The sequence below is a fragment of the Scyliorhinus canicula genome, chromosome 5, assembly GCF_902713615.1.
Source record: "Scyliorhinus canicula chromosome 5, sScyCan1.1, whole genome shotgun sequence".
Lineage (NCBI taxonomy): Eukaryota > Metazoa > Chordata > Chondrichthyes > Carcharhiniformes > Scyliorhinidae > Scyliorhinus > Scyliorhinus canicula.
The window spans coordinates 123,724,730-123,749,468 of NC_052150.1; the positions used below are offsets into that span (position 1 = coordinate 123,724,730).

Sequence of the window (24,739 nt, forward strand, 5' to 3'; positions counted from 1 at the left end):
TAAAACACATTTTTAGTTGGACCAAGTAAATTAATCCCTCCGATCAGAGGTTAAACAATTTGGATGGCAGCGTTTAGGCCGTGTATTCAGCCTTTGTGGCAGGGTCCACTCTTTGGGAGATGGAGTCTCCAACTCTCATGGCACCCTACCTGCCAGGCGGAGGCCATCAGAAAAGTGCAAGAGAGTGCTCGAAATGACCCCCAATTGTGACCGTAAATATGCAGATTGGCTGCCTGCCACCTTGCAGCGGGTAGGCATCGGCATTCCTGCCGCACCAACTCTCTCAAACACGGGGCTTAAAAAATTCTCCCTGGAGATTTAATGATTTTTCTCAGTTGCACATTATTTCCAGTTGATGGCCCTGACGTTAAAGTCCTTCGATTGCTGTAGACCAAACATATGACCCAAAATGTGCATCAGGATCTTAAGAAAACCCTGTCGCACAGACTTCCATGGAAATTGCCTGGGCCAAGCAATTCCCCTGCTCAACGGGACCATCTGCAAAAGTCCTGAAATCTTAGCTGCAATCAGTGACTTCAAGTGATTCATTGAGAGATAGCTAAGCAGTTAACTAGAAAATGTGAGAAAGAAGAATCCTTATCTAATTCCTGCATACCAACAGAACCTACCCCTAATAGACATCATTGACTCCCCCCAACCTCCCCTTGACCTGAACCGACTAGCCCCCAACCCTACCTGACCACCTCTCCTAACCACATTAAGCTCAGGCTAAAGCTGACTACCCTTCCTGACCCGACTGATCCTACTGCCCCCACCTGCCTAATACCGTGCCTGCATGCCACTCCATCCACCTGCCACCCTGCTCATCGTACCCACTTATTTCACACACCTATCCACCCTACCACCTCACACTCATTCATCCACTTCCCCACTCACTAACATTCACCCACTCACTAAAATTCACCCACTCACTAGCATTCACCTATTCACTAAAATTCACCCACTTACTAACATTCACCCACTCACTAAAATTCACCCATTGACTAGCATTGACCCATTCACTAAAATTCACTCACTTACTAACATTCACCCACTCACTAAAATTCATCCACTCACTAGAATTCACCCACTCACTAGCATTCACCCATTCACTAACATTTATCCATTTGCTAACATTCACACTGGACATTTAAACTTATTTTATAGCAGCTAGTATTGGCATGATTACCCTTCACAGAAGATCCAAACTTATGTTTTAAAAGTGTTTGTTATTGTTGCGTTCTTCTCTTTCATGTACATGTTCCAATAATACACCAGGATTGGTGAAACAATAATGTGGGTTGTTTGTTGAAAGATAAAACTGTATGCAGATAGAGTTAACTGGGAGACTGTGTATGGTATATTTGATCTCTACTCCTGTATCAGTGATAATAATGATTGACAGCAGTTTGAGACATCATCTTATTGAATTCTTCTGATGTGACATACATTGTGTGCTGTGAACATTTAAGTAATATGTCAATAATAAAAAGAATACTTTATTTTTTAAAACTGTTAAATTTCTGTTTTGAGTTCTGCAAGAATTGATGATTACTATTGTTTTCACAAACCAGTGCATAATGTTTAGGTTTTACATAATTTTCAGATATTGCAGAAGACATGCTAGCCCTGTTTAACTGGAAGGCTTTTCTTGATGCACAATGTAAATAGCTAAGAAGCTGAATAAATGCGGGGCAAATCGTTTACACATCTGTGTAACAAGTAAAGTTCGTGGATAGCACAAAACTAGGTGAAAATGTGAATTGTGAGGATGATGTAAAGAGACTTCAGAGGATTTGGACAGACTAAGTGAATGGGCAAGAACATGCCAGATGGAATGTAATGTGGATTAGTGAGAGATTATCCACTTTGGTAGGAGGAAGAGTGGTGTAGAATATTTCTCAAATAGAGATTGGGAAATGCTGATGCCCAAAGGGTGTTTTTTTTTCATAACTCACTGAAAGCTTAAATGCAGATGAAGCAAGTAATTAGGAAGACAAATGGAATATTGGCCTTTATCGCAAGAGGATTTTGGTATAGGAATAAAGATGTCTTGCTTCAGTGAACCTTGATTAGACCTCTTTGGATTTAGTTTTGTTTATTGCCATGTGTACCGAGGTACAGTGAAAAGTATTTTTCTGTGAGCAGCTCAAACAGATCATTTAGTACATAAAAATAAAATAAAAATAATATACATAATAGGGCAACACAGGGTACACAATGTAAATACATATTCACCGGCATCGGGGGATGCATACAGGAGCGTAGTGTTGATCAGGTCAGTCCATAAGAGGGTCGTTTAGGAATCTGGTAACAGCGGGGAAGAAGCTGTTTATGAATCTGTTTGTGCGTGTTCTCAGACTTTTATATCTCTTGCCCGATGGAAGAAGTTGGAAGAGTGAATAAGCCGGGTGGGAAGAGTCTTTGATTATGTTGCCTGCTTTCCCCAGGCAGCAGGAGGTATAGATAGAGTCAATCGGTGGGAGGCAGGTTTGTATGATGGACTGGGTGGTGTTCATGACTCTTTGAAGTTTTTTCCAGTCTTGGGCTGAGCAGTTGCCATACCAGGCTGTTATGCAGCCAGTTAGGATGCTTTCTATGGTGCATCTGTAAAAGTTGGTAAGGGTCAATGTGGACATGCCGAATTTCATTAGTTTCCTGAGAAAGTATAGGCGCTGTTCTGCTTTCTTGGTGGTAGCGTCGATGTGAGTGGATCAGAACAGATTTTTGGTAATGTGCACACCTAGGAATTTGAAGCTGTCAACCATCTCCACCTCTGCCTCATTGATGCAGACGGGTGTGTACAGTACTTTGCTTCCTGAAGTCAATGATCAGCTCTTTAGTTTTGCTGGCATTGAGGGATAGATTGTTGTCGTTGCACCACTCCACTAGGTTCTCTATCTCCCTCCTGTATTTTGACTCATCGTTCTTTGACTTCCAACCCACTATGGCCGTGTTGTTTTTTCCCAATAAATGCCAAAACACTTAAAGATGTGCTTTGCTTTCTCCTATCTCACTGCAAGATTTAATTGCCTGCCCCCATGTTGGTTTGAGCTCTAAGATATAGAACTGCAAATAAAAGGTGTGACTATGGGTGCCCTCATGGGCTCCAATCATGCCTGTCTTTTTGTGGGGTATGTGGAACAGTCCTTGTTCCAGTTCTACTCAGGCCCGCTCCCACACCTCTTTTTATGTGACATCAGTGACTGTATCATGGAATCCCTGTATCATGGAATCATAGGGTCAGTGCTGCTTCATGATCACGTTTGGACCTGGAAATAATTATTGATTTTGCTTCCAAATTCCACCCCTCTCTCACCTTCACGTGGTCCATCTCCAATACTTCCCTTCCTTAACCTTCTCGTCTCCATTTCTGATGATAGACTGACCACCAATATTTATGACCACCCCACAGACTCCCACAGCTGCTTTGGCTACAGCTCCTCCAACCCCACTTCCTGTAGGGACTCCATCCCATTCACCCCGTTTCTATGCCTCTACGGCAAATATTCTGATGGTGCCTTCTTCCAAAACAGTGCTTCAGACATTGCTGAACTAAGGGTTGCCCCCGCACTGTGGTTGGCAGGTCACTCAACCATGTCTAGTCCATCTCTTGCACTTTTGCCCTAACCCCCTTCCCCTCCCTACCAGAACCATGGTAGCATTCCCTTGTTCTCACTTTTCACCCCACCAGTCTCCGCATTCAAAGGATCATCTACCGCCATTTCCGCCAACTCCAGTATGATGCCACCACCACAAAACACATCTTCACCTCATATCTTCTCTCTTTCCTCGCTCTCCTCTCCCCCCCCCTCCGGTGAAGCCAACACAAACTGCAGGAACAACATCTTCCGATTAGGCACTTTACAGACTTCTGGACTGAACATTGAGTTCAAGAACTTTAGACTGTGAACTTCATCTTGACCCCTTTTTTAATCCAAAAATGTCTTGCCCCAATGCAAACTACCCCCAAATCCCCACACGTCCATCTGTCACTTGCTCTTAAGTTTTGATTTCACAGAGCGCTGGCATTTGTTCTGCGATTAACACTGTCTTACTTTTACGTCACTAACAGCACTTCATTTAGTCCTCAACACCACCACTAACACTTATTTTGCTTTGCGCCCCAAACATCTTTGTCCAATCTTTCCCAGCTCCCACCTAACCCTGGTCTTCTATTTTGCTCCAACTGCTCCAACCCTCTTTAACAGTATAAAATCCATCACAGTTCTCCCTCGCTTCAGCTCTGAACAAGAGTCATATGGACTCGAAATGTTAACTCTGTTTTGTCTCCACAGATATGCTGTCAGACCTGCTGAGTTTTTCCAGTATTTTCTGTTTTTGATTAAATAAAAATGCCACTTTGCTGCTGGTGGCTTTGCTACCTTTTATTAGGTTCATTACACCACTGCCTTCATGACCTTAATTCCATGGCAGAGAAATTGGACATTGCTGCTCAGACCATTCCTTATACCAGCTGCTTAGTGTTTTTTCAACCCAACCTAAATAAATAGGTTTCCTTATTGATAGGCTGGTGGATTGTTATTGTTTTTTATAAGAACTAGGAGCAGGAGTAGGCCATCTGGCCCATTGAGCCTGCTCTGCCATTCAACAAGATCATGGCTGATCTTTTTGTGGACTCAGCTCCATTTACCCACCCGCATTACCCCATTACTGTTCAAAAATCTACCTTTACCTTAAAAACATTCAACAAGGTAGCCTCAACTGCTTCACTGGGCAGGGAATTCCACAGATTCACAACTCTTTACCTAAGAACTAGGAGCAGGAGTAGGCCATCTGGCCCCTCGAACCTGCTCCGCCATTCAATGAGATCATGACTGATCTTTTGTGGACTCAGCTCCACTTTCCGGCCCGAACACCATAACCCTTTATCCCTTTATTCTTCAAAAGACTATCTATCTTTACCTTAAAAACATGTAATGAAGGAGCCTCAACTGCTTCACTTGGCAAGGAATTCCATAGATTCACAACCCTTTGGGTGAAGAAGTTCCTCCTAAACTCAGTCCTAAATCTACTTCCCCTTATTTTGAGGCTATGTCCCCTAGTTCTGCTTTCACCCGCCAGTGGAAACAACCTGCCCGCATCTATCCTATCTATTACCTTCATAATTTTTATAGTTAAATATTTCTATAAGATCCCCCCTCATCCTTCTAAATTCCAACGAGTACAGTCCCACTCTACTCAACCTCTCCTCATAATCCAACCCCTTCAGGTCTGGGATTAACCTAGTGAATCTCCTCTGCACACCCTCCAGTGCCAGTACGACCTTTCTCAAGTAAGGAGACCAAAACTGAACACAATACTCCAGGTGTGGCCTCACTGACACCTACTACAATTGCAACATAACCTCCCTAGTCTTAAACTCCATCCCTCTAGCAATGAAGGACAAAATTCCATTTGCCTTCTTAATCACCTGTTGCACCTGTAAACCAACTTTCTGTGACTCATGCACTAGCACACCGAAGTCTCTCTGCACAGCGACATGCTTTAATATTTTATTGTTTAAATAATAATCCCGTTTGCTGTTATTCGTACCAAAATGGATAACCTCACATTTGTCAACATTGTATTCCATCTGCCAGACCCTAGCCCATTCACTTAACCTATCCAAATCCCTCTGCAGACTTCCAGTATCCTCTGCACTTTTCACTTTACCACTCATCTTAGTGTCATCTGCAAACTTGGACACATTGCCCTTGGTCCCCCACTCCAAATCATCTATGTAAATTGTGAACAATTGTGGGCCCAACACGGATCCCTGAGGGACACCACTAGCTACTGATTGCCAACCAGAGAAACACCCATTAATCCCCACTCTTTGCTTTCTATTAATTAACCAATCCTCTATCCATGCTACTACTTTACCCTTAATGCCATGCATCTTTATCTTATGCAGCAACCTTTTGTGTGGTATCTTGTCAAAGGCTTTCTGGAAATCCAGATATACCACATCCATCGGCTCCCCGTTATCTACTGCACTGGTAATGTCCTCAAAAAATTCCACTAAATTAGTTAGGCATGACCTGCCCTTTATGAACCCATGCTGCGTCTGCCCAATGGGACAATTTCTATCCAGATACCTCGCTATTTCTTCCTTGATGATAGATTCCAGCATCTTCCCTACTACCGAAGTTAAGCTCACTGGCCTATAATTTCCTGCTCTCTGCCTACCCCCTTTTTTAAACAGTTGTGTCACGTTTGCTAATTTTCAATCCACCGGGACCACCCAAGAGTCTAGTGAATTTTGGTAAATCATCACTAGTGCATCTGCAATTTCCCTAGCCATCTCTTTTAGCACTCTGGGGTGCATTCCATCAGGGCCAGGAGACTTGTCTACCTTTAGCCCCATTAGCTTGCCCATCACTACCTCCTTAGTGATAACAATCCTCTCAAGGTCCTCACCTGTCATAGCCTTATTTCTATCAGTCACTGGCATGTTATTTTTGTCTTCCACTGTGACGACCAACCCAAAAAACCTGTTCAGTTCCTCAGCCATTTCCTCATCTCCTATTATTAAACCTCCTTTATAGCTTTTTTAGTAGCTTTCTATTGCCCCCTAAAGATTTCCCAGTCCTCTAGTCTCCCACCAATCTTTGCCACTTTATATGCTTTTTCCTTCAATTTGATACTCTCCCTTATTTCCTTAGATATCCACGGTCGATTATCCCTCTTTCTACCGTCCTTCCTTTTTGTTGGTATACACCTTTGCTGAGCACTGTGAAAAATCGCTTGGAAGGTTCTCCACTGTTCCTCAACTGTTCCACCATAAAGTCTTTGCTCCCAGTCTACCTTAGCTAGTTCTTCTATCATCCCATTGTAATCTCCTTTGTTTAAACACAAAACACTAGTCTTTGATTTTACTTTCTCACCCTCCATCTGTATTTTAAATTCCCCCATATTTTGATCGCTCCTTCCGAGAGGATCCCTAACTATGAGATCGTGAATCAATCCTGTCTCATTACACAGGACAAGATCTAGGACCGCTTGTTCCCTCGTAGGTTCCATTACATACTGTTCTAGGAAACTATCGCGGATACATTCTATAAACTCCTCCTCAAGGTTGCCTTGACCGACGTAGTTAAACCAATCGACATGTAGATTAAAATCCCCATTGATAACTGCTGTACCATTTCTACATGCATTAGTTATTTCTTTGTTTATTGCCTGCCCCACCATAACGTTACTATTTGGTGGCCGATAGACTATTCCTATCAGTGACTTTTTTGCCTTACTGTTCCTGATTTCCACCCAAATGGATTCAACCTTATCCTCCATAGCACCGATGTCATAAGAACTAGGAGCAGGAGTAGGCTATCTGGCCCCTCGAGCCTGCTCCGCCATTCAATTAGATCATGGCTGATCTTTTGTGGACTCAGCTCCACTTTCCGGCCCGAACACCATAACCCTTAATCCCTTTATTCTTCAAAAAACTATCTATCTTTACCTTAAAAACATGTAATGAAGGAGCCTCAACTGCTTCACTGGGCAAGGAATTCAATAGATTCACAACCCTTTGGGTGAAGAAGTTCCTCCTAAACTCAGTCCTAAATCTACTTCCCCTTATTTTGAGGCTATGCCCCCTAGTTCTGCTGTCACCCACCAGTGGAAACAACCTGCCCGCATCTATCCTATCTATTCCCTTCATAATTTTAAATGTTTCTATAAGATCCCCCCTCATCCTTCTAAATTCCAACGAGTACAGTCCCAGTCTACTCAACCTCTCCTCATAATCCAACCCCTTCAGCTCTGGGATTAACCTAGTGAATCTCCTCTGCACACCCTCCAGCGCCAGTACGTCCTTTCTCAAGTAAGGAGACCAAAACTGAACACAATACTCCAGGTGTGGCCGCACTAACACCTTATACAATTGCAACATAACCTCCCTAGTCTTAAACTCCATCCCTCTAGCAATGAAGGACAAAATTCCATTTGCCTTCTTAATCACCTGTTGCACTTGTAAACCAACCTTCTGTGACTCATGCACTAGCACACCCAAGTCTCTCTGAACAGCGGCATGTTTTAATATTTTATCGTTTAAATAATAATCCCGTTTGCTGTTATTCCTACCAAAATGGATAACCTCACATTTGTCAACATTGTATTCCATCTGCCAGACCCGAGCCCATTCACTTAACCTATCCAAATCCCTCTGCAGACTTCCAGTATCCTCTGCACTTTTCACTTTACCACTCATCTTAGTGTCATCTGCAAACTTGGACACATTGCCCTTGGTCCCCAACTCCAAATCATCAATGTAAATTGTGAACAATTGTGGGCCCAACACGGATCCCTGAGGGACACCACTAGCTACTATAATTAGCTACTATATTAGCTACTATTAGCTACTAGCTACTATAGCTACTATTGCCCGGATGTCATCCTTAAATAACAGAGCAACACCACCATCTTACCATCCACTCTGTCCTTCCGAATAGTTTGATACCCTCGGATATTTAACTCCCAGTCGTGACCATCCTTTAACCATGTTTCAGTAATGGCCACTAAATCATAGTCATTCACAATGATTTGTACCATCAACTCATTTACTTTATTCCGAATACTACGAGCATTCAGGTAAAGTACACTTATGTTGGTTTTTTTACCTCCGTTTTGAATCTTAACATCTCCAGTTTTATTCCTTTTAGTATTTGGGTGAAGAAGTTCCTCCTCAGCTCAGTCCTAAATCTGCTCCCCCTTATTTTGAGGCTATGCCCCTAGATCTAGTTTCACCCGCCAGTGGAAACAGCCTCCCTGCTTCTATCTTATCTACTTCCTTTGTAATTTTATATGTTTGTATAAGATCCCCCCCATTCTTCCAAATTCCAATGAGTAAAGTCCCAGTCTACTTAGTCTCTCCTCATAAGCCAATCCTCAAAACTTCAGAATCAACCGAGTGAATCTCACCTGCATCTCCTCCTACAGTGCCAGTACATCCATCTCAAGTAAGGAGGCCAAATCTGTACACAGTACTCCAAGTTTTGCTGGCATTGAGGGATAGATTGTTGTTGTTGCACCACTCCACTAGGTTCTCTGTCTCCCTCCTGTATTCTGACTCATCGTTCTTTGACTTCCGACCCACAATGGCCAGCACCCTATACAGCTGCAGCATAACCTCCCTGCTTTTAAACTCCATCCCTCTAGCAATGAAGGACAAAATTCCATTTGCTTTCGTAATTACCTGTTGCAAACCAACTTTTTGTGATTCATATGACTGTTTTAATTAAACCTTGCTTCTTTGCGTGCCACTTACGATCAAGCAAATTTTGCTTTCTGATGCATTTCAAGCTATTTCTCTGCAGACGTCAAGGTATTTCTCTGTAGGCTTCCCCACTGCTCAGCCACGCCCAGGCCTTCCCTGTTTCAGGCACAGATTATCCCCAGGACCCAGTATGTTCTAGCCCTTTTATTCAGCAGCAGCCTTTAAAACCTACAATAGCGCTTTGATTTCTTCCATCCTTACAACTAAGGCTTGCCCATGAAATAGCGCACACTAATTAGCCCTGAGAGGAAATTAAGATGCAGAGAAGTGATGTAATGTGCAGTATTATTCCAGTGCATTGCCTCATGAATACTGTGAGCTCCAGGAAAATCATCCCTCGATTGGTTAAAACTTGAAATTTTCACTCAAACCATTCAGTTTACAGGCACAACAGCCACAAAGCAATTTGGAGGAATATTTTCGAATTTAAGACATTTATTTTCAAATATTTTCATTTTTTCACCTTCAGTGTACTTTGAGTGATGCTATAATCTCAGTAGAAATCTGCTTCCATGCATCTGCCAGTATTGTTCTGTAATCAACAAAGCATTAGAGAAGATGAGATTGATTTACATATTGAGTCTTTTTCACTCCTCCAGTGCCTTTCATGGCTTTGGACAATCAACGTGCAGCAAATTATGGCTATCATTTCAAATCCAACCACTTAGCCACTTTTTAAAAACCGAAACCACGTTCATATTTGTGTTTTCTTTGCTGGACTCCAGGAGACTGCTATTAATTTGGAAGCTAGATTTAAAGGTACAAGTGCTAGTCGACTGGAATATAATCTGAGGAAGGAGTAGTATTAGAAAATAGTCAGCATGAAAATAACATGGGGATGCCCTGTACAAATTGAAAACTGGTACCCGAGCATGACAGACACACACCGGCTTATCCAATGAGTATCACCGTCACTCAAAAATATCTGGGCATTTAGGGTGGCGCGGCCAGTAGATCCCGGGAGAGGCCTCCCGTGAGCTTCCCAAGAGTCTTCATGTGTCACGGGATATACCCAAGTCCCGCGAGGCATCGGTGCGCGCCTCAGTAGGGTTTAAATCTACTTGGGCAAGTTTACCCAGGATTTACCGGCCTCCCGGAATCTAATGACTTCCCCAGCAAGGCTGCAGACGTGCCCCGTTCAGTACTGGTCCACACAAACATGGACCAGGAGGATCGGCACCCAGGGGATCTCCTGGGCCATTGGAGGCCCCTGGGTGGTCAGGGCTAGTGTAGAGTGGCTCCTTGGATCTCCCCCTGGAACGCTGGCATGGTGGCACTGCCCGGCTTGCACCTTGGTAGTCACAAGATGCCGGGGGCACTACCAAGCTGGCAGGCACAGTGCCAGGGTAGCACTGCCAACGGTTAGGGCATAAAGAGGGCAATGCCCATGAAAGGAGGGTGGGGGTGGATGTTTGCAGGGTGGTGGGATACAGGGCAGGTAAATACCGACCTCTCGGAGATTGGGGGGTTACAGATGGGGTGCCTGGAAGGGGGGGCCTGTACAGGGTTGTGCGGGGGGGGGGGGGGGGGGGGGCAGGGATCTCACTTGGGTGGGGGGGGGGGGAGTATTGTGTAATTCCCATGTGGGGGATGACATTGACCATGGTTGAGGGATGGACCCACATGCCCACTTAAAGATTGAGGCACCCTTTTAAAATGGCGGCCCAATCTCTGAGTTCAGCTCCCCAGTGATGAAAAAATTCTGAGGGCGCAATTCTCCGGCTTCATTGCGCCCTCGCTGGAACGAAGCGAGCCCAGTGAATAGTGGCAGAGAACCGCACCAGGCGCCAAACAGTTTGTGATGCAACCAGCACACTCCTGTAGGCGAAATCGGGATCCCGCCGTAGCGTGGCGAGAAACCAATTATTACCACTTAAGCCCTATTTCCATAACATTAATGGCAGCCACCCCATATCTAACAGCCTCCCGTCATTCATCGGCCTCTCCAGGAAGTGGTCACGCTGGCGCCGATTAGTATTCCTTTTTAAAAATGTGAACCTGACGGAAGGGCTTCTGTGGGGTGCCGAGGAGGTGAGTAGCCATCTTTGCCCACAGACAAAGAGCCCGAGAGTGCTGGGCATGCCTCCTCAGTGCTCGGCAGGCTTCCGCTGGGATGGTGGGAGGGAGGCACAAGGGGGGCAACCGCTCACGGCACCACCATGCGTACCCCTATATCGGGTGTATCTGTTCCGGGGGCAACCCTTGCCCCACCAACCACATATACCATCCACCGACTGCCGAGGCCTCTGGCCATGTGCCTGAGGCAATTGCTAATAGGAAATTGACAATCGTGATTAAGTGAGCATTTCACACAACCCAAGTGGATACCCATGGGTGGGCGGCCTATGCACCATGTGGGAGTCATTGCCTAGAATCCCAATCCAACCTTGATCCCTGGATATGCGCCTGAACACTGTGGGGGCAACATCCTAACACCCAGGGGATGGTACATAGCTCCGGGGACATGTCCATGGAGGAGGATGGCGGAGTGCCACAGGGAGGGGACCAGCGCCCGGTCCAGACGGCATTATGCTCGGGTGTACAGGGTACAGAGTCTGGAGTTCTGTGAGGGTGCCCACTGCGGCCGAGTGTGCATGGGCGGGCGTTCCAGGTGGAGGGGAAGGGAGGGTATCAATGGGGGAATGGAGGGTCCCAGGGTTGGAGCTACAGCTGTCTGCTACTCTAACACCCTCCCCCAATGCCTTACAGATATTGAACTTTATGGCAGGGATTTTGGAGCCAGAACTTGCCGAGGTGGTGCTGCTGGTAGTCTGTGCAGCCATACGCCGGAGATAGCGGCTGCAGCAGCGTCAACAGATGCTCAAAGCAACGGACCATATGCCAGACCCCGCCCCACATCCTGAGGACCCGGCTGCCCATCAGGCCAGGGAGGGACCCAGAGGGGCAGTCCCGCGACGACCCGGGGGCAGGCAACAGACTGCGCGTAGCGTAGAAAGGAACACCCGATCGCAATGCTGGCGAATCAGCTGGCGAGCCTTCATTCGTGGCACGAAGCCCGTGGAGCCTTGTTAAGTGGACCAATTAACATTGAATAGCGTTACCAGCCTCGCTGCGCCATAAAGTTCCTGGCAGTACCCGTTCCCTACGACACTTGGAATTCTTTCCAGAGAATCGTGCCCTAAGTGTGTGCTGAACCGGTGAGAATCTCCGCAGGGCCCCAAAAAAGTGATGAAGTGTAGTTTGATAGCAGTAGGGAACTCGCTGGCAGAGCTGGCAGGAACCACCCAGCAAAACCCGCCACAAGTGAACTTAGAAATGTTTCCACTAAATTCTGCCCCATTCTGTAAAATTTTATTCTAGTTTCTATGGTATATTAATATTCATATCATTTGATTTTGTAATTCTATTCTTAAATCAGTACTGTAATTGCTTTCATTCAGACATCCCAAATAGTTGCCGAAATTTTTTTGGTCTGTGATAAATGAACGTGTTTAGCCAATCATTATGTTCATATACATTCTCTCACAGACTTTCAACAGATGTTTTGCACTGAAACTTGTGATTAGAAAGCCATTTTGGTGCAGGGCCTTGTACGGGATATCTTGGATTTCTGTTGACGACAAATAAAGAAAGCAAAAACTTGTGTTTATATAGCTCCTTTACATTAGCAGAGCATCTCAAGTAGCCTTCCGGGCATGTTAGCATCTAAAATTTGAAACTGAGCCACATAAGGAGGTATTAGGGCAGATTACCAAAATCTTAGTTAAAAAGAAAAGTTTTGAGGAGCATCTTAAAGGAGGAAAAAGAGGCAGCGAGATTTAGGAATAATGAATAATAACTACTGGGGAAGAGGTGATTAGTTCAGATAGAATTCTGTGCCTCAAAGGAGCTATGTACCACAGCAAAATAGGTGGGGAACAATCACGTTTTTATAAAGTCAGAGGTTTACAGCGTGGAAACATGCCCTTCGGCCCAACGTGTCCATGCCGCCCAGTTTTTACCACTTAGCTGGTCTCAATTGCCCGCATTTGGCCCACATCCCTCTGTACCCATCTTACCCATATAACTGTTTAAATGCTTTTTAAAAGACAAAATTGTACCCGCCTCGACTACTGCCTCTGGCTCCTCTGGACCCTTTTGTATCTCTACACTCTCAACTTTAACCTATGCCCTCTAGTTTTAGACTCCCTTTCCTTTGGGAAAAGATGTTGACTATCTACCTTATTTATGTCCCTCATTATTTTCTCGACCTCTATACTATCACCCCTGAGACTCCTACGCTCCAAGGAAAAAGTCCCAGTCTATCCAGCCTCTCCTTATAACTCAAACCATCAAGTCCTTAGTAGCATCCGAGTAAATCCTTTCTGCACTCTTTCTGGTTTAATAATATCCTTTCTATAATTGGGTGACCAGAACTTTACACAGTATTCCAAGTGTGGCCTTACTTATGTCTTGTCCAACTTCAACAAGATGTCCCAACTTTAAAAAGCTCTTTCTGCATGGCAAAAGCCAGAAAATAAAGCAGATTCACTGCCAGAAGCAGGAAAGATATAAAGACTGAGGCCAGGTGACAAGGAGGTGCTTCTGCTACATTCCTGTATTACTCAATTGATATCCATGATAATGTTTATTGAATGAACCTGAATTAAATTAATTATATTGAAAGTGTTATGCTTCTATGTAATATATTTGTGTTTTGATTTCAGATCCGTTTTTCTCCATCTTTGCACACACTGATAAAAATACATCTGTACACAGCCGAATTATTTGGTCCTGTGACTGGACTTTCAATAGTAAATACTTTGTCACTGGCAGCCGTGACAAGAAGGTGAGCATTTCGAGCAGGTCAAGAGGGGGATAGATGAGAAACTTACATAATCTTTGAGAAAATAATATTGGAAAACTGTGGTCATATTCTCAAACAACGGGTGATTTTTAAATGATTGTCATGTGTCCAAGGCTGCATTTGTTTTTAGAAAAAGTTTTCTACTTAATCTCGCGATATGTCAAAATTCTGTCATTGCAGCTTTTCTGATTGTAGGAAAGCAATCTGTGGCATATCATTGACACAGGTCTGGAACCTTGTTTATGTTGAGACATTGAAATCGAAGAGGGAAACGGTTTTATATATCTCAAAAGTGGGATTCCTGTAAAATATGTTTTCTTTAATTTTGATAATCAGAGGAGTAGACAGAAGATTAGGTGGATGTTGCTTAACTGAGTTAACTGTCCGATATACTATATACCAAAAAACATTTAGCTAACCTGCCTCCTCGCAATTATCAACTAAGTGATGGAAGGCGTTATCAATAAAGCCATCCAAGCAGCACTCATTTGGCAGTCATTGTCCCATCAACTCTCAGCTGGGGCTGCAGGAACCACGCAGCTTTGTGACATTTGGAAGATTTTAGGAAAATTGGATTATAAAAGTATTGGGCAAATTAAGGGTTAAAAGCCTGGGTTTAGAATGTATTGTATTGCAATGGTCCTGTTCTTTAAAAAGGAGAGTTCTGTTCTGCAGGGCTAGGGTAGTTTTAACAGCCAGTATGTGAAATTGACCAAGGAATGTGCTTATCAGTCTGGACGAATGCACAGTGTATTGACTGGGGAAGTTCCTGGGGTGTTAATGTGCTTTTGTAGTCTGCAGAGATGATGGGAGGGATTCTTCGTCCTGTTTTCTGGTGTGGTGCACCTCCACCGGCAGCGGGATCCTCCATCCCGGCAGCCGGCCAATGGGGTTTCCCATTGTGGCCACCCCCACACCGTCGGCAAACCCGCGCTGCCGGCGAAGCGGAGGATCCCGTCCAATGTGTTTTCAGTTTGGGGAGATGAGATCATGGCATGGTGGAGCCAAGGAATGCAGAAAGAGGCAGTTTTGAGAAGCTGTGGAGAGAGTCCGTTTTGGAGAATGTGGCGAGAGACAGCGTTTTGGAGAAAAGGCTTTTGGAAGTGAAGTCTGATCTGCCAACCCTTTTGTTTTTTAGGCCACAGTTAAAAGTTTTCTTTCCCAGTAGGACAGGGAAAAAAGAGTAATGATATTTTAAAACTGAACCTTCTTGTCAGAAGACAAGGAAGGGGCTGAAACAACTAAGTTGAAGCAGCTATTTCAAGATATTCAGCCAGAATATGGGGGGGTTCTAACAAGAATCAGAATCTGTTCTGTACCGCAAGTATTACTCTTAAGTCCTGCTAATTGTAAACTGGATTAAGAGCTGTATGTTTCTTTTCTGGGGCTGGTTTAGCACAAGGCTAAATATCTGGCTTTGAAAGCAGACCAAAGCAGGCCAGCAGCACGGTTCAATTCCCATACCAGCCTCCCTGAACAGGCACCGGAATGTGGTGACTAGGGGCTTTTCACAGTAACTTCATTTGAAGCCTACTTGTGACAATAGGCGATTTTCATTTCATTTCATTTCATTTTCTTATTGTTTAATGGGAAATTATATAGTCGTGTTAAGGAGTAATTATAAGCTGTTCTTTTTCAGGTGTTAAGTTAACAGTATAAAATTGTGTTTATAAGAAAGGTTTTGTTTTAGAAATGCCAAAGCCCTATTTTGTTTCATGCAATCACTCCTCACCCAACCTTAAAATAAACTTTAAAAATGGGCTTTTCGTTCGGTATCCTAGCCAATGTTGTGGTCTGGTCTGGCATCGTATTAAGCTCCAGAGTTTATCACACCTTTGATGCAGACATCAGCACCACAGAAAAATATCAGAGATTAGGTGAGAATAGCTTCCCCAGACATCAAAGCAGCATTTGATCAACTATGACACCAGGGAGTATGAGCAAATCTCAGGTCGATGAGGTCATGGTTAAACACTCGAGAGGCTTGAATTATTCTTGATTGAAAGGAAGATGGTTGTGATTGTCAGAAGTAATCATTGCAGCTATAGGATATCACCGAAGGAGTTCCTCAGAGCAGAGTTCTCAATCTAATCATCTTCAGATACTTCATCAATGACATTCTTTTTTGTCACAAGGTCAGGGGTGGGGCTGTTCACTGATGATTCCACGACTCCATCAATAATGGACAAAGTCATAGCAGCGTATAACAGTATTTGTACAACATCCAGGTTTGAACCGATGAGTTCAGCATTCTCACCACATATATGATCATCTTGAATAAGGAAGACCAATCGTAGTCTTCTTTTCCTCCCCTCCCTACCTAACCTTCAACAATGCTGCTATCACTCAGTTTCTCATCCTCAACATTATGGGGTTCATCATTGACTATAGAGTTTTATATGTTCATATAGTAACATGATTTATAGTAACATAGTCACAGGAGCAGGGCAAACGCAGAAAACTCTGTGACAAATGGTTCACCTTATGACTTGTCCAAGGCTCTCTATTATCTATAAGCTTTGAGTCAGGAGTATAATAAAATATTCATCACTCATCTGGATAGGTGTCAGAGCCAGCAGTGCATAGCCAGCTCAACACTAGGGAAAATCAATTGACACCCCTACTGGCATTGTTTGTTTCAGGAATCTATCACCACATACAAGCTAGGTTATTCTTCACACCTCTGCAGCAACAATAGTTTTGTACTATTCAATTCTATTTTTGCACATCAGCAACTTTATTACGTAGCATATCAGGAAAATGTCCTCTTTTAGTTACACTGCCAATACTGCCCACAGGTGAAGCCATCTTTCCTCTTTACGTGAAACAGATGGAACATTAATATCAAATGGGTACATATATTGGTTATTGACAGTTGGGAGATTATAGATAGTGAATTGTGTTTTTGAACTTTGGAGCCATCCAAATTGAGCGAAGTGTTTTTTTCTGGTACTGTGCATTCCTGCATTTCTTGAAGAAGGCTAGAGGCATATGTTATTACCGTAGAAATTGAACAGCACACAATGAAATGTCACTAAAGAAAAAGGGCATGGCCCCTCGCCGCGGTCTGTTTTGTGGCAGCTGAGGCAGCCCTTATTGGCTGGCGGCAGGATCTCCCAGTCCTGCCACTGTCAAATGGGGTTCCCATTTGTTTGCAACCTCTGCCACCGGGAGCCCACGGGAAGCCGGTGGGAACGGCCTTAAAATTCCGCCCATTGTTTCAGTAAACATGTAACTGGATTAAGTAAGCTTTACTTCTTTTACATGTATGAGCTACTTTTGTAGCCTTTGCTTTCTAATTCCCATTTCTAATATTTGGATTTCTAAATTCTTAGTTTCTGCTCATTTAAATTGGTAATTTCGTGTCATGATATTTGCAGTAAATAGTATTTTTTCTCTGGTAGGTTGTTGTATGGGGCGATATGGCTTCAGCTGGAAGAACTGAAGGAAGCAGCCTGGGCATTGTCAAGCCATGTTCATCAGTGCTGGATGTAGGAGATGCAGCCACAGCTGTCAGCTTCAGCCCTGTTACAAGTCGAGATGGGAGGTAGATTAATACGCTGATACGGTTCTCTTCTGCAATTATTATGTTAGCAATTGTAAAGATAAATGTGCAATTACAGAGACATGTGTAATGCAGAAAGTCTATTTTGAGCATTAATAGTCATCTTAGATACTAAAGAGACTATTTTTATTTCTTTACTCCGGGCCTTTTTTTCAACCACAAGTCCAACTCAAAAGAGCTTATTGGAATACATGCTTGTTTTGTTTTGTCTTGTGCTTTTGCATCAGAATACAGTTTCAATCCTTTCATTTGATATACATTTCTCCCCTTCTTTCCACACTGCACCTCACATAGCTCTGTCAGTATTTACAAAGCCAAGTCGATTGCACCACTTGACAAGTAATTTCCATACAAGTTGAAACAAGCTCTAAGCCACCAAGTATATTAATTGCATTTTTACTGTGGCTTATATTAGAAAAGTAATGTCACAGGTGTTAATTCTACAGTCAATGTTTAGAACAATATCGCCATATTGGAAATGCACCTACCTGGAGAAAAAGCAAGGAAAGTGGCATTAGGAGCTAACTAGAATGCTGGCTGAGAAAGTGGTTTGATCCTCTTTTCGCAAAGCCGTGATGTGTTCTCGGAAGAACTTAGTGCTCACATTACACATCAAGTTCATTTTGGGAAATGAATGGATCCTTTTTGGAAGGACAGCACTTAAATGTTTAAACCAGTCAAGACTTTAACTAGGAACTTATGATTCTGTGACATCTATATGAAGTATATGAAATTTACAGTTCAGCACCAATGTGCCAAAGGAAAATGCTTCAAAATATTTTGACCCTTTGAAGTTTTGGAATATAACCCACTTGTACACAGTTGAATATTATAGTTCTATTTGGTGTGAATGAGAGCTAGCATTGTAAATTTAGTTTATTTTTCTCTCTGACAGCTACATTCTTGCAGTAGGTTTGGACTGTGGAAATATATTATTATGCAAGTGGAAACCAAATGAAAATACTTCAGCAAATACAGACTGGACAAAATGTTTGGAACTGGACAAATCGTATCCTTTGTGTTCATGAAAGCTATAGTTAGTATTGCATTGAACAGTATAGGTGCTTTTGTTACATTGCTATGGATACAGCTTGGAACAACTTTATTTAATTAGTTCTCTATAATCAAAACTTGACAAAATAAACCAATCTCTTATCTGACTCATGGGAGAATAAAAGACTTCCCCTTTAAAATTACTTTGGCTGCTACAGCTGTGTTATAATCTATAATTTAAATATCCTGTTTGCAGTTTCCCTCTGTGCCACTAAACTATTTTGAAGTCATTTGCTTCGTGGTACTGTATGTTAATCTATGTGAATGAATGGCTTTTAAAGTGCTTCATTAGCTTTTAAACCAATTTTGTTTGGTAATATTCAGCTTGGATATTGGATTCCAATTAAAATTTGCATACTTGGGATTGTGATTGAGTGCATTTGGGTAATATTAATTACTGATATGGCCTGTCTCAATAATGAGCACTTGACTATATTTTAACTAAGTTTTTTCTTTTCCCCCAAAGAAACATAAAGAACTGGGCAACATTAGCATGTCCATAAGCATTAACATATTGTCTTCAGTAATCCATAGAATCCTTACAGTGCAGAAGAAGGCCATTCGGCTCATTGAGTCTACACCAGCCCTCTGATAGAGCAACCCACCTAGGCCCCCTGCCCCCGTAACCACACCTAACCTGCACATCTTTGGACATTAAGGGGCAAGTTCAGCATGGGCAATATACCTATCCTGCACGTCCTTTGGATGTGTCGAAGGGAACCAGAGCACCCGGAAGAAACCTATGCATACACAGGGAGAAAGCGTAATTTCCACACCGTCACTAAAGGCTGGATTCGAACCCGGGTCCCTGGCACTATAAGGCAGCAGTGCTAACCACTGTGCCTTTCTAAATGCAAAGCTATTTCACAGATAGCGAAGAAAGCCAGTGTGTTGCTTTGTGCCGAAACCCAGGATTAAACCTTTAGATCTCCAGTCTAATGCTCTCCCAACTTAGCTATTTCAGCTGATGATATATAAATCTTCTATTGGAGCAGAACTTAATGACCTCTTTTCATTGGATTGACTGGGTTCTGTTTTGATATAAATGTATGTTTACGCTACAGCAAGAAGATTGAAGCAAAAAAGTTTAATCTTTTACAAATGTTAAGAGTTGCACACATATGTTCAGATGGTAGATTTCTGCTTCACTGGAACAGGAGAAAGACTTGCATTTATACAGGGTTGGATTTCATCTTAGATGTGGGAGCTTGAGTCAAGATATTTCCCAACTCAGCACACCCACTTCAGGGAAGTGCCCCAGTTGGCGCATTTTATATTTCGGGAGGGCAGGTGTTTGAAATAGTCGAATTTATATCCAAGGCAGCAACAGGAGCTACCGAGTGCCAAGGTGGGCTCAGTAAAAATCCCACCTCTGTTCTCTGGAACTTCATCCCAGTTGTGTTGTTTTATTTTAGGCCATCTTAGACCCATTTTCACCACTTCGCATGTTCCACCCATGTCAACTCATATCAATCCATGCCCCTCCCCCAGATCCCAAATGGCTCCTCATACACTCTATGTCCATCCATGACCATCCACCCACTCCCAGTGACCCCTCCGTGCCACCTCATGCCCCACCCACCACTCTTTACCTTTGCCCTCCATGCCAACTCACCCAGTAGACACCATTAGTAGCGCTCAGGAACCACGCTGAGATAAAATAAAATTCTAAGTATCGGTTACAGACTTCGCCATATAAAAAGTTCTGATCGCACTTAGAGTTATGTCACCAAACATCTTTCGAATCCACTAGAAGGGATTATTTTCATGCTCAGATATCAAATGGCAGGTTTCTTTTATTTAAAGGGCAAGCTGTTTAAAAATCTTGACACACTAATTTTTGCATACCTTATCCATCCTTCATGAGCATTTACATCTCCATCATAAAGTTGCTGATCACACATGAAGGTTCAGGATGTTCCCGGTGGGGAAATGGAACCTGTTTGTCCTGTTCACTGAATTTAAATGGCCCAGCCGATTTGTAATTCACACCTGTGTCCTTGATACCCCACCCCTGTTATCCCACTGACAAAAATTGGACCAAATTGGGAGCAGGACTTCCAAATCCAGATCCCGGAGTCTTCCCGTCTCCAGAAAAATCTGGCCATATCTCTAATTTTTCTTATCTCTAATGTGTATCGATACATCCTGCTTAACCTATTCTCATAAAACAGCCTCTGTATAAAGGCAATGTAAGATTTGGTGTGGTGTATAAGGCTTGTCTTCGGGTGACTTTCAAGGACAGAGATTATTACTTTGATGCGCAGGAGGATGTGAATGAGTTTGTCAGGAAGCACGGACTGGGGGTGAACTAAAGTGCTCAAGGACTAAGAAGTTAGATGTTTGTTCACTTATTTTAATCTATTTGTAGTTATTGTGGGATTTTTGTACATGGGGTTGTTATGGAGCTTTGTTGGATATTTTTTCTGGGTGACATTGGTGTTTACATATTGTACTGTTGGAGTTGTTTGTGGGATGAGGGGTGGGTGTTTATTTTCCATTACTGTTCTATATCACGGTAGCACAGTGGTTAGCACTGTTGGTTCACAGTGCCAGCGACCCGGGTTTGATTCCCGGCTTGTGTCACTGACTGTGCGGAGTCTGCACGTTCTCCCCGTGTCTGTGTGGGTTTCCTCCGGGTGCTCCGGTTTCCTCCCAGAAGTCCCGAAAGACGTGCTGTTAGGTGAATTGGACATTCTGAATTCTCCCTGTGTACCCGAACAGGCACCAGAATGTGGCGACGAGGGTATTTTCACAGTAACTTCATTGCAGTGTTAATGTAAGCCTACTTCTAACAATAAAGCTTATTATTATTATGTGTATGCACTGAATTGGGATGGCACGGCCTTACTTTACAAGGTGCTGGCCTCTATTCCAGATTTGCATTCTCATCAGCTAATAATGGGAGGGGGGGGCTTCAATTTTGTGCTGGATCCTAGGACATGATAGGTCGAGTCCCAAATCTCTGAGTCCATCGGGGTGCAAAGAAGTTATTGGTATTCATGGACCAAATTTTGTTGGGGGGGTTGGGGGATGGGGTGCGCACCCCAGTGGTGATTTAGGCATCTGAGGGATAAGCAGCTTTCTTTTCTTTTTCTCCACGTCTATCAGGTTTACTCCTGGATTGACTTTTTTGTGGTGTATCGATCCATTCTCCCTGGGGTGGGGGAGGCGGGGTACTCGGTGATTGTTATCTCAGAACATGTTCCGCATTTTGTGGAGCTGATAGCGGAACCAGACAGGTCTCAGCAATCCCCATGGAGATTGGACACGGCGTTGCTCGCGGATAAGAGGATAAGAGATCTTATGAGCAATTATACTCCGCCATTGGGGAATATGTTGAGTTTAACAGAAATGAAGCAGTCTCACCTTCCACACTCTGGGAAGCCCTGAAGGCAGTCATTGGGACAGGGAAGTGGGGGGGGGGGGGGGGGGGGGGGGTGCGCGCACTGGAGTTATTGGCGAGCAGAAAGAAATTGCAGATGGAATTCGAGCTGTTGTCAACAGTCAAGGCGGTGAGCCAGCTGCAAGGCTCGAGGGGAACCTTTTATAAGAATGTGGAGAAAGCCAGTCGTCTGTTAGAACACCAAGTGAGATGATATGCAGCTTCCTGGGAGACAGTGCAGAGCAGGGACTTGGGCAGCGGGTTGATTGCTGCCCCAGAGAAGGTCAATGAGGCGTTTGAGGTCTTCTACCGAGATCTATGTAAGTCAGAGCCCCAGAGGAGAGATCATCAATGATGCAGTTTTAAGATATGTTGGCCTTTCCGAAGGCTGAACAGGAGAGAAGTTGGAGTCATTGATAGAGCTGGAGAACATCATGAACTGTATTAGGTTAATGTAGATGGGCAAAGCAGCGGTTTCTGTATCGAATTTAACAAACAATTTGCGAGCTAGTTGCTCCCACTTCTGCTGGATGTTTAATGATTCTGTGTCCCGGGAGGTGTTTCCGGCCACGTTGGTACAGACATCGATTACCGTGATCCTGAAGAAGAACAAGGAGCCCATGGAATGTGGGTCATATCACCCTATTTTGTTGTTAAACGCTGAAGTTAAATTGTTGGCAACACGTTTGGAATCCTGCCTTCTTGCGCTGATTTCAGATGAGCAAACTGGATTTGTTCAGGGCCGACAGCTGTCGGTCAGCATGTGGAGGTTGTTAACTGTTGTGTTGTCACCTTCCTTAGGGCCTGAGCCAGAGATGATTATTTTGATGAACGTTGAGAAAGCATTTAATAGGGTTGAGTGGGGGTAGCACTTTGAAAGCTTCAGATGATTTGGCTTTGGGCCAAAATTTATATAATGGATTACACTTTTGGACAGGCCCCCACCCGATTGTGCATATTAATGCCCTGAGTTCATTCTATTTTCAACTGAATAGGGATACAAGACTGGGGTGTCCATTAGTCTCCACTTTAGTTTGCCTTAGCAATTGACCGCAGATTGAGGCCGTCTACCAGATGGGGAGGGGATAGAGCGTGGGGGGAGGGAGCATAGAGTGTCCTTATACGCGGATGATTTGCTAGTATATCTTACGGCACACTCTCCAATGGGGAGGAGGTGATGAAGCTGCTCAGGAGTTTTGCCTCCTTCTCGGGGTACAAGCTGAATCTGGGCAAAAGTGAACATTTTCCGGTGAATCCCCTAGGGAGGGGAGCTGATCTTGACAATCATGATTCTTTTGCTGACAGTCTGGGCTCAATAAAATTTGAGACGGATTTGCAGGTATCAATTATTGTTTATTTTAACTAGCTAGCTGGGTGACTCACTCCATTAGAAGAGCAGGACACAACCATGTCTCCTGGTTCTTCAACAGCCAGTGAACAAAGGGGACCAAGCATTTCTGTACAGATACATTCCAGTTGCATCAAATTTCACATACATATAACCAAATAAAGCAACAGTACAAATGCAAAGCTCCCATAGGCTTTCCCCACATTCCTCAACCTGGCCGGAGGCCCCTTTTCCCAGTATCCTTGGCAACAAAGAAATGGTCTTAGTGACTGCCCATCCCCCTCTTCCTGCCTTGAATCCCAGTTGATGTTTAAAAGTCCCCAACCTAACTCCTTATTCTACTGCAGTAAAATGTTACTCTAACTTGACCTAACTAGCCATTATGCCTTTCTGTTCATTTTCTCAATCTGAGGAGGTTGCTGTTTCCGTTACCTGGGAATCCGGGTGGCCCATGATTGGACCTCACTCCATAAACCTAACTTTGTTGGTCTGGTGGACGGGGTGAAGGCCGAATTGAAAAGGTGGGATGCCCTCCATCTGACCTGAGCAGGAAGAGTACAGAGTGTGAAGATAAATATTCTCCCCAGGTTTCTGGTTTTGTTCTAGTGTTTCCCAGTCTTTCTTCCCAAGGCTTTCAAAGATCAATAAATTGATATCTACTATTGTTTGGGCTGGTAAGAGTCCAGGGGTGTGAGTGTAATGTTCTTGTCGGATGGCCTGATTTATTACAAGAACACTTGTAGCTAAAGCTATAAACGATTTATTAAAATTAACTGTGGGTAAACTATGTACAAAACAAACAAGTGAATAACAGTAAATCATGCACAAGCAACCTCTCTCTTCAGCTTCCTCCAGCCAGTCTGAGGTCAGCTGACTCTAACATTCACTTATATACCAGTGAGACTCCTAGTGGCAGTCGATGAATTACAAACAACCATGATATCACTCCATATAGGACGTTTCTGCGGAGGGATAGGCAGTCGGAGGGGGATTGACACTACCTAATCTATTTTGTTACTATTGGGCAACAAATCTTGGTGAGGGGTGGCTTGGCTCAGGGATCCTGATTCTATATGGGGCCGGCTGAGGATGTATCGTGCATAGGGTTGAATGTGAGAGCCCTTGTTACTGCCCCACTCCTGTTTTCCCCTGCAAGGTTCACGCCGAATCCGGTGATGACAGTCACTATCATAGAATTTACAATGCAGAAGGAGGTCATTCGGTCCATCGAGCCTGCACCAGCCCTTGGAAACAGCACCCTACTTAAGCCCACACCTCAACCCTATCCCAGTAACCCCACC

The 24,739-nt window shown here is 43.8% G+C and overlaps 1 protein-coding gene across 1 annotated transcript in view; it reads left to right on the plus strand.

The window, feature by feature from the left end:
• Window positions 1-24,739, plus strand: part of elp2 (elongator acetyltransferase complex subunit 2) — a 176,915-nt gene that overhangs the window by 150,008 nt on the left and 2,168 nt on the right. The window contains exons 19-21 of the mRNA XM_038797582.1: window positions 13,948-14,069; window positions 17,492-17,634; window positions 18,548-18,661. Of these exons, the coding sequence (XP_038653510.1) occupies window positions 13,948-14,069; window positions 17,492-17,634; window positions 18,548-18,661 (379 nt within the window). The remainder of the gene's footprint in view (window positions 1-13,947; window positions 14,070-17,491; window positions 17,635-18,547; window positions 18,662-24,739) is intronic.